Genomic DNA, 10,698 nt, shown 5'->3' with positions numbered 1-10,698 from the left:
GGTCTCCTGCACTGCAGGCAAATTCTTTACCAACTGAGCTAGCAGCAGCACTATTCACAACAGCCAAAAAGTGGAGAAAAAAACACAATGTCCATCAAGAGATAAATGGATAAACACAATATGGTACCCACACAAGCGAGTATTTTCAGCCATTAAAAATGAGTGAAGCACTGATACATGCGACAATGTGGATTAACCTCAAAAATAGTATGCTCAGTGAAAGAGGCCAGACACAAACGGTCCCATACTATATAATACCATTTATACCAAATGTCCAGAATAGGTAAATTCACAGAGATAGGAAGTGGATGAGTGATTGCTGGAGGAGTGAGTGACTGCTTAGTAAGGATGGGGCTCCCTTGGGGGTGATGAAAATGTTCTAGACTAGATAATGGTGATCACCACACAGCACTGTGAGTGTACTCAATTGTACGCTTTAAAATGGTGAATTTTATGTCATGTGAATTTCACTTCGGTTAAAAAGAACACACAGAATAATGAAATAATGATGACTGACCGCAAAGCCCTAAACAAATAGCAGGTAATCTGCTTTTCCTTAGTTTGTCACAATTTAATGAGTTTTGGATCATCATAAACCAATACATAAAAAATTACCCATTACAAGTTCCATATAAGGCATTAATATAGCTGAGTTCCCCTAATTTGTCCAGTTGGCAGAGCACCTAGATTTTACAGTATATAAGAAGCTTTAAACATTTTAAGAATGTTTTTCATTTTTAAAAGAAAAAGAATACTGAGAAAAACATGTAAGAATATAAAGTGGCCAGAGCCTGGGAAACAAGCTGACATACATACATATGTGAAAATCTACATATTTGAGTGTGCAGAGAGACTAAACACTCAGGAGAGAAACTGGCTACTCCTTGGAACTTATTTTGTGTTTCTCCAAAAACTGAAGAGTAAATAGTAGTTTACGGTCACCACCCTCTGGGTGGTAAGGTCACACACAGGGAGGGCCTCGAGCTGCCACTTCCAATTGCTTCCCTGGTGAAACAACACAGGAGGTTAAGTCACCTCAGGAGACTCGCAACAGGGCTCCCATTGTTCCAAGCTCAAAACTCAGAGACACAATGGGCACCATTCATACTGAGAGCTTACAGGCTGGAGAATAGTCCCTCAGTGACAACTTATTGGGACACTGAATTTTCATAAACACAGACTTGTACAAATAAGTCTTAATTATTTTTTAAAAGTAGCACAAAATAAATAAAACTCAATGGACATTACACTGACAGGACACCCAAGTCTTATCCCCAGCTCTGTCTCTAATAAGACTACAAACTAGTCACTTGCTCTTTCTGAGCCTCATTTTCCTTGTATGTAACATGAAAATGATTTCTAAGATCACACAGAACTCTAAAATGCTATGAACATATATGAGGTCTATTGATGTTGCTACATTATTTACTCCAACAAATGGGGATAAATTATGAGCAGAAAAGAACTGTCACTTCACATCTTTTCATTTACTATCAGCACTTAAGAACAGGGAGGGTTAATAAAAACAGGCAGAGACACTGTTTTCTCTTAAACAGACAAACTATAATGAACAAGGTTCATGAGGCTTTCCATCCCAACAAGGCCAGAATGACTGAAGTGTGTATCCCTACACAAAGCACAATGACAAAGGGCATAAACAAAAGCAGTGAGTACGTTTTTCTGTCACTTTTTCTTAGGTTATGAATACATTTCATGAATCTCTTGACTTCTCTGCCATAACTCAAACTCCCCAGAAGAAAAATACCGTTTACAATAAGAATGTCATCAATCTCCCAAGCGTTCACACCATATCATTTTTTCGTTTTTTCAACCTCAAAACTTGCCAGAGCAAGAACTTTGTCTCCAGAGCCTAAGGAGAAAGACACATAATAAACAAAGATGTCATTTCAAATGCATTTACAGTTCAGGTAAAGAAAGGAAAACCTATCACATTGATACTAAAATAGGAAATAAAATGAGCTTCTATTATTGGTGCATTATCCCTAAACCTTCCCACTGCCATCCCATTTCCTTCCCTTGCACAAACAACTCAGCTACACAGGCAATTTATTGGTTACAGACACTTTAATTCAGGTATGAAACAGAACATGTAAAATCTTAATTTACTTTTATATTTACATTTAGCTTACAAATGTTTTTAAAACATTAGGCTATACTAACTTGATTATTTTTAATTAAAAAGTATTGGGAAATAAACCCATTAAAAGAGGTTTATAGAGAAAATAATTCTGGTTTCATTGCTAACTCAAGAAAAGACCATCATTTTATCTCACCCACACCATCTGTCAATCTGAAGCAATAATTCACGTCCAGCTTTCAGAAATACAAGAGTACTCACCAAGATCTGTAGAGACTTTCTCAAATTGGCTGAGAATAGCACCTGCATTTGCTGACAAGAAGTTCTCATCATCTGCAGTCAGCTAAACAAACAAAACAAAGCCCAAAGGACTGAGTTCAGATGTTAACAAGTGGTTCTAGGAACCACTGTTAAGAATGTCATAGGACCACAAACTAAATTACAGATCAAGAAGCTATATACTAGAGACTTCCCTGGCGGTCCAGTGGTTAAAGACTCCACGCTTCCACTGCAGGGGGCACAGGTTCTAGCTCCAGGAACTAAGATCCCGCAAGCCAAGAAACCAGTAGGGGCAAGGATTCTATACCAAACACTTCCCACACTTTCCTTATACCTAATATATTGAATTAAATACAGATACCTTCTCTCCAAGTTTCCTGAGAGCTGTAAGTATCTCCACTTTCTGTTGAGTATACAGGTCTCTTTCCAGCTTTCCTACCATGAGATCTCTATCCATCTATAACAGATGAATGTGAAGCATATGGTATTTAAGTTAAAAACATTCTTTGCATAAAATCAAGCTTTTTAGATCTACTTCTTTAAGAAAAGATCCTTTACTGATTAATATTATAAAAAAACTATAAAAACAATTCAAGGTAAACATGATAGGAATGTTCTCACACAGTTCTAATATTTCTTGGTACTAATCATCACCACGGTCTTAGTTACAAACTCTACTAAGGAATTAGTAGGTCAACAGCTTCCTTTAAAGAGGAGCTACCTCTAAGAACTCCATTTCATTACACTGAAGCATGGTCTACAGGCCTGAAAGAGACAACCGGTTACAGATCCCCTGACCTTTGATTAAATATCACCTCTACCACCAGAAACATGGAGAGCATGTACTATGCCTTGGTACTATGTACATACACACTGCATTAGTAATAGTGCACATACACATATTACTCCATTTAAACCGCATAAGAACCAGAAGACGTATCATTACTGCCTTTTTACAAATGGGGAAACAGCAAGAGACCGAAGAAGAGAACTCCGCCAACATCACATATGTCCATAGTAGAGCAGGGGTACAAATTGAGCTGATCTGTCCCAAATCCATGCTCTTAATCACTAGGCTATTAAATTACCAATGGCTGCATATAACTTATTAACATCTTAATTACATTCATGTCTATAAACAGACTTCTTCAAGTATCAGGTTTACAAGGATGTTTGAAATTCTTAGATAGGGAAGGCCACACACCCATAAGCACTGGTGCTGCTAATGAATGCTAGATGGGATTTCAATTCAGAGCTCCAGAACTAAATAGTAAAACTTTAAATGTGGCGTCTTGGTAGAGGCAGTCAGTAGCAATTTCAACTGCCATATGCTGTTTAAACCTCTGTATTTGTTATCAATAAAGGATTAATTTTGTCAGGAAACTGTGGGTTGTAGCTCTAAAATCAACTGACCAATTTTTTAAAGTAAGACTACTTTTTAGAGCGGTTTTAGGTTCACAGTTAATTGAGCAAAAGGTACAGAGATTCCTCATACATCCCTTGCCTCCCCCACTCATGCACACTAGCCCCGTTATAAACATCCCCTATCAGAGTGTATATTTGTTCCAACTGATGAACAAACACTGACACATCATAATCACCCACAGTCTATACTTTACATTAGGGTTCACACTTGCTGTTGTACATTTTCAACTGACCAAGTTTTAAACTTCAGAACATCACACTGAGCAAATTCTTGGGCTGAGAAAAGAAATACACAAAGTGATTAGATCAACTGAAAGAAACTTTACCTCTGCTAACCTTGTCCGAAGCTGACCTGGTTGTTTCTTTGCAAATAATCTGATGACCTCTGGGGTTTTAAAGGCCTGGCTGATAGCTGCCTGAATAGCCTAGAAATACAAGAAGGTTAAAAAAAAAAAACAGTTCAACAAATCAAATATTACAATATTTGATTGATGGGTCTTCAATTTTTAATAGGTCGTCTTTGTTCATCAAATACTGTTACAACTTTAATTTCCATTTGCTATTTCCATGCAAGTCACTGGAGTAAAACAAACAACTAGATGAAGATCTGGAAGCAAATGCTGTTTTATCCATCAGTAGCACTCTTGCCTGGAGAATCCCATGGACGGAGGAGCCTGGTAGGCTGCAGTCCATGGGGTCTCGAAGAGTCGGATACGACTGAGCGACTTCACTTTCACTTTTCACTTTTATGCATTGGAGAAGGAAATGGCAACCCACTCCAATGTTCTTGCCTGGAGAATCCCAGGGACGGGGGAGCCTGGTGGGCTGCCGTCTCTGGGGTCGCACAGAGTCGGACACGACTGAAGTGACTTAGCAGACATTCCTCCAGAAGTTAAGCCCTCAACAGGGTATATTTTCTATTAATATTTTAAATATATTTACTGAGAAAAAAAACCACAACAAATTGTGTCATCAATGTAAATAAATTATGCTTACCAGTTGCATTCCACTTAGTTCATCGACCAAAGTCATATTTCCAGACATAATTTTCTTCAGTGAATCATTAAATTCACTTAGTTGCTCCAGAGTTTCCTTTTTGGTTTCTTCATATTCATCTGTATCAAGTTCCTCTCTGAAGTATAATGGACATAATACCAAAAAATATAGAGTTTCAAGAGAAGACAAAAAAAAAATCAGTATTTATACACCAAGGTTTCAAATACATATATATACAAAAAATATGTTGGTGGAAAAAAGGCTGAAAGGAAATATATCAAAAATGCATCTAATGAATGTGTTCAGATACTACTGTAGGCATTATCCTGCAACATTGATAACCTTGTTTTTTTTTTCTTACCAAAGTGAGGCATGCTTAACAAACTACATAACTTCCTTTTAGACAGTCTCTGAATCAATGGTATAACCTTAGGTATAACCTTAGTTAAATATAAGATATTTAACTAGCCAAGACTCAGTTTATTTATAAGCTGCAGATGATAGTACCTTCCTTGCATTAAATGAAATATGAAAAGTTCTTGGTATAAAATAGGTATTTAATAAATAGTCATAATTATCATCATCATCATTATTCAGTCGCTAACTCATGTCCCAACTCTTTGCAACCCCATGGACTGCAGCATGCCAGGCTTCCCTGTCCTTCACCATCTCCCAGAGTTTGCTCAAACTCGTATCTACTGAGTTGGTGATACCATCCAATCATCTCACCCTCTGCTTCCCCCTTCTTCTCCCACTCTTAATCTTTCTCAACATCAGGGTCTCTTCCAATGAGTCGGCTCTTCCCATCAGGTGACCAAAGTATTAGAGCTTCAGCTACACAGCATCAGCCCTTCCAGTAAATATTCAGGGTTGATTTTCTTTAGGATTGACTGGTTTGATCTCCTACTGTCGGAGAGCCAGAGAACGTCATTTCCATACAGGTGCTGAGGGAGTTTCGTTACCTACTCTGTGATTCCCTATCAGGGAAAAGGCTAGCTGAAGATTTTTCTGGGTAAGGAAACTAACTCATCCACTATCACCACCACCAGCACAACTGTTCTGTAGCCCACCCGCCCCTTCAGAGCCATCAAAACATTAATGGTGGATAAAATTTTATGTACTTTGAAATACAACAACAATGCAGCACTTGCCATCTGGGGACTCCAAACAAGCCATTTAATAAACATTTGCTTTGGGCCAAGCATTAAGTCAGTCTCTTCATCTGTAATGTTTACAACAATCTTCAAGGTTGTTAAAAAGGCAATGAGCAATCTTAGACCTTTGAGCAGTTAATGGTGAAAGCACACACCAGAAAGTTCAAGTAATACTTTTTCAGTTTGATACAAGGCAGGGCTACTTTAAATACTGAAGACAAGATGGGTGTTATTATTTCCATTTCACACTTGGGGAAATGGAAACTCAAGGTGGTTAAGCATTTTGCCCAAGTTCACACTCACTTTGTAATTAAGCTAAAGACTTGCTCTTTAACTCTAAAACCTATACTGAGTTTAGTTGTCCAGCAGACAAAGCACTGTGAAGAACATTACAGGGGAAACCAGAATCACACACAGGACTGCACACGCAGAGCTTATAATCTAACTGTAGAAAAAAACGCCATTTTACAGCATAGCAGTATACAATTATACTCTTACCTGCATTCCTCCAGATCTTGTAATTGCTGCATTAGTCTATCCAACTGTTCTTCTAAATTCTGCTTTAGTTTGCTTGTCTCTGTCTTTCCTCTGGAAGCCATTTTAATCTCTAAGGAGAACAATAAACCCACATGCAGTACTGGTTATTTGAAATGATTCAATATAGCAGTGTAATTTAAACTAGATTATACTCTTTCTGAGCTACAGGTGTGGGGAAGATAGCTGTGCAAAGAAACAGAAAAGTTTAAATTCATATAAACACCCCCACAAAAATGCCTGGCAGTCTTAATTGACTTGACAAATTAATCAGAAGTTTTAACTATTGATCTATCTTACTAAACAAATTTGATAAATGAAAATACAGCTTCATAAGGAAACAGATCAGGTGTGCCTCTGCTCCACAAGATTCATTTTAACATCCTTTTTCATTCTTAGTAAGTACACTCCAGGACTCAGAATTCTCCTAGTGTTATCTTGTTGACCTTTGTGTACATTTACCTAATGACCTGTAGGCATGAACAACTTTTGATATGAATTTATTCTCTGGAAATGTGCCCCTTTTTCTATGGGATTATCTTTCTCTTACTGATTCATATAATATGGATATAAAGTCTTTTGTTTTTATGTTGCAAATATTACCTCTTATCTCCTAATTTAAAATTTTACTTATGGTATTTTTTGTTATGGTAAATTATTATTTTTAATGGCCAAACCTATCTTCTCTATGTCTTCTTAGTTTTGTGTCCCATGAAAGCAGGCCCTAACCCTACAAGATTTTCAAATATATACTATTTTGGTTTGGGGGGGGAGGGGCAGAGGGGTCTGTGCCACAGAATTTGCAAGATCTTAGTTCTCCAACCAGGGACTGAACCTGAGCCCTGGCAGTGAAAGCACTGAGTCCTAAGCACTGGGCCACCAGGAATTCCAAAATATATACTATTTTGTATTCTAAGACTTTTATAGATATTTTTTTACATTGAGCTCTTTAAGCACCCACAGTTTTTTGTTGTTGTTGTTAGTGCTGTGAAATAGGGATCTTTAATTTTCTTTCAAATGGATAACTAACTGACCCAAAACTGTTCTACTGGTATTTATTTATGCTACCTTTGAGATTCAATAGAAACAGACTCTGTTTCGTTGACAATATTCTGGTTTTAAGGCATTACTTTGCTATTTATTACAGCTTTAAAGTTTGTGTATAGAGATGACTGATAAGGAGTTACTTTTATTATTGTGGGTTTTTTCCTCCAAATTCTTGGCTATTCTTGTACATTTTCTCTTATAAATAAATTTAAGGATCAGTTTGACAACTAGTTCCCAAAATTCAACTGAAATTTTGACAAGAGTTACATTAAAATTAATATGGATAAAACCTGAATCCTTGAAATTTGAATCTTTCAATTAAGCAATATATCTCTCCAATTACCTAGGCTTTCTTTCATGGTCTTTAGTTAAAAAAAAAAAAAAGCATTACTCACAAAGGCTTTGAACACTGGCTGTTCTTAGATATTTTGTATTTTTTGTTAATATTGGAAATAGTGGTTTTGTTATTACAGTGTCTCTATTTTTTTTTAATATTTATTTATTTGGCTGTGCCAGGTCTTTGTTGCAGCATGTGAGATCTTAGTTGCAGCCTGTGAGATCTAGTTCCCTAACCAGGGATTGAATTCAGGGCCTCTGCATTGTGAGTGCAGTCTTAGCCACTGGACCACCAAGGAAGTCCCTGTTATTACAATTTCTGATTATTGCTAAGGTATAGAAAAGCTCCTGATTTGGTGTATTGATATTGTATGCATTTACCTTAACATTTATAGTGTTTGAGTTTTTCCATTTACAGAAATTACACTCACATTCCTTTTAGGAAACATTAATATTAGGTATATTCATCAAAACTTAAATCCTAGGGTAAATTTTTGGTTTGCCTGGTGGCTCAGCTGGTAAAGAATCAATCCTTGGGAAGATCCACTGGAGAAGGGAACAGCTACCCACTCCAGTATTCTGGCCAGGAGAATTCCATGGACTGTACAGTCCATGGGGTCGAAAAGAGTTGGACAAGACTGAGCAACTTTCACTTTCTTTCTTTCAGGGTAACTTTTGAAAGCACTTAAAATTTTCCTACACTTAACCATTTCCAAGTGATTCCACATGTGGAACTTTAATGGAGATTCCTTATATGATATTCAAAACAGGATGCAGTCAGTGAAAAGCTAGACTTACTACTGCATCTGTTATATTTTTTTACTGTATTTTAAAAAATTGGCTGAAATCATCTACAATCATGAATATGTAAACATAAATGAACTACATTATAGCCAGAAGTGTAATTTATTATAGCTTAGTTCATGTATAATAGGTTAGCCAGAAAGTAATTTACTGTAACTATGTTTCATGTATAATTTCTCCTGGAAATACACATTGAAATTTTATTTTAAATCTGTTGAATTTTTCAGTGTAAGTCAAGGGAAACCTAATGTAAAATAAAGTGTCTTTTCAGGCTTAATTTCCTACAGTCTAACCATACTGGACTACTTGCTGTTTCAAAGCATATCATGCACTTTCATCTTTCTCTTTTGAGCCTGTATTTTTTTTTTTCTACTTATCAAGGCCAAATCATTCATTCTTCAAGGTCAAATTTCACCTCTTCCATACTGCCTTCCTTGGTTTCCTCCCAGTCACTAGATTGTGACTTATTTGAGAATAGGGGTTTTACATTTTCTTTACACACCACCACCTAGCACAATGCTGGGCAGACAGAAAGTACTGGATAAACAAACGAATAAAAGTAAACGAATAATGAGAACTGACTGCTTTATCCACTGCATTCTACATCTTAGTCTCTATTAAGCACTATATCTGACGAATTATATGTGATTTCATTATAGCTTGTGGTTTGTCTGTCTTCCTCTCCAGACTGTAAACTGCAAGCAGAAAATTGAGTCTGAATCCTTTATCTTAGAGTCTTCAGCACTTAATACAAACTAGATAGTCAATAACTGAATGAACTGTATAAAGGCACAACGTATTTTAAGGAGGTAAGTGAAAGGAAAGTGAAGTCGCTCAGTCGTGTCCGACTCTTTGAGACCCCATGGACTGTAGCCTGCCAGGCTCCTTTGTCCATGGGATTTTCCAGGCAATAGTACTGGAGTGGACTGCCATTTCCTTCTCCAGGTAAGGGTATTTTAAAACAATTTCAGGGAAGATAGAAACTCTTTAAAAACCCTACCCTGATGCTACATTATTTGAGATTTAGCTCAGAAAGATTAACTCGCGGGCACCACCTAGTATTCAATAAAGGTGGTGCACCTTTTACCAAAACTGCAAAATACTCTCAAAAATTAATCTGGAGACGAAGTTACTCATTCACGCTCACCTGTCTCTTAGTACTCTTAACTCTGCTCAGTGCTGACCGGTCTCAATTGGCATAAACCTCCAATTCTTGAAGTTCCAAGTGTCTTAAACTTGAGGAAAGCGAAACTTCTCATCAGGACTAAACAGGCTCAAAGTTCAAACCACCTAGGGGTGGAGTTGTCTGGGAAAAAGGAAACGATTAACGAGTGGTTTTATTTACTATATATAAACGTGGCCTAAAGCAGTCCCGAAAATTCCACTTAGGCAGCCAGAGAATATAACACAACCTCTCTTTCGAGGAAAACTTCAAATGGGCGGTAGGGGGTTGGAGGAGGGGGGAGAAACCCATTTTCTCTCGACTGTGTCTCCGGCAGTCGTTCTCAGGTTTTTCTGAAGTCAAGAGGGGTGACAAAGGAGAACCCCGCACCCGGACCTGCCTTGAGGGAAGCTGTCCAACCCAGAAGCACGGAAACAGTAAAGCTGGAGCGCACAAGTTTTCCTGCCTGGAAAAGAGCAGCGGACCTCAAGCATTCGGACGCGGTAAGGGAGCAGCTCCGGTCACAGCCCCAAATCCCACTTCCCACCGGGGAACTTGAAGCTCCCACATTTGGGCCCTGCGGCGGCGGGCTCGACTAGGCCCGGCTGCCACCAGAGGTCGCCGGGAATCCGCTGTCCCCAAAACTCTTCCGCTCGTCCCAGACCAGAAATCAAACTACCTCCTCAAGGCCCTCGAGGTCCCCTCTCCACCTCCGCCTACCCGAAGGTTCCAGAGTTAGGAGCCAGGGGCCCCGCCTACCTGAGCTCGGCGGAAGCTTGCCGGAGAAGCACTTCACTCAGACGCACGCACTTCCGGTTTCCCGGAGCCAATGCGGGTGCGGCCGCGGGTGTTACCCTCATTGG

General features: G+C 38.4%; 1 protein-coding gene across 1 annotated transcript; it reads right to left on the bottom strand.

Annotated features, from left to right (window-relative positions):
• Positions 1 to 288: 288 nt before the first annotated feature.
• LZIC (leucine zipper and CTNNBIP1 domain containing) lies at positions 289 to 10,577 on the bottom strand. The gene is given in 9 exon segments (XM_052653876.1): positions 289 to 1,829; positions 1,832 to 1,870; positions 2,360 to 2,441; positions 2,739 to 2,834; positions 4,129 to 4,227; positions 4,799 to 4,934; positions 6,451 to 6,559; positions 9,821 to 9,979; positions 10,515 to 10,577. Coding segments are annotated over 7 exon segments (597 nt in total). The 5' UTR covers positions 6,552 to 6,559; positions 9,821 to 9,979; positions 10,515 to 10,577; the 3' UTR covers positions 289 to 1,785.
• Positions 10,578 to 10,698: the final 121 nt, after the last annotated feature.

This window comes from Budorcas taxicolor, chromosome 16 (assembly GCF_023091745.1).
Source record: "Budorcas taxicolor isolate Tak-1 chromosome 16, Takin1.1, whole genome shotgun sequence".
Taxonomy (NCBI): domain Eukaryota; kingdom Metazoa; phylum Chordata; class Mammalia; order Artiodactyla; family Bovidae; genus Budorcas; species Budorcas taxicolor.
The sequence above is the reverse complement of the archived record's forward strand: the minus strand, read 5'-3'. Positions and strand labels throughout refer to the sequence as shown.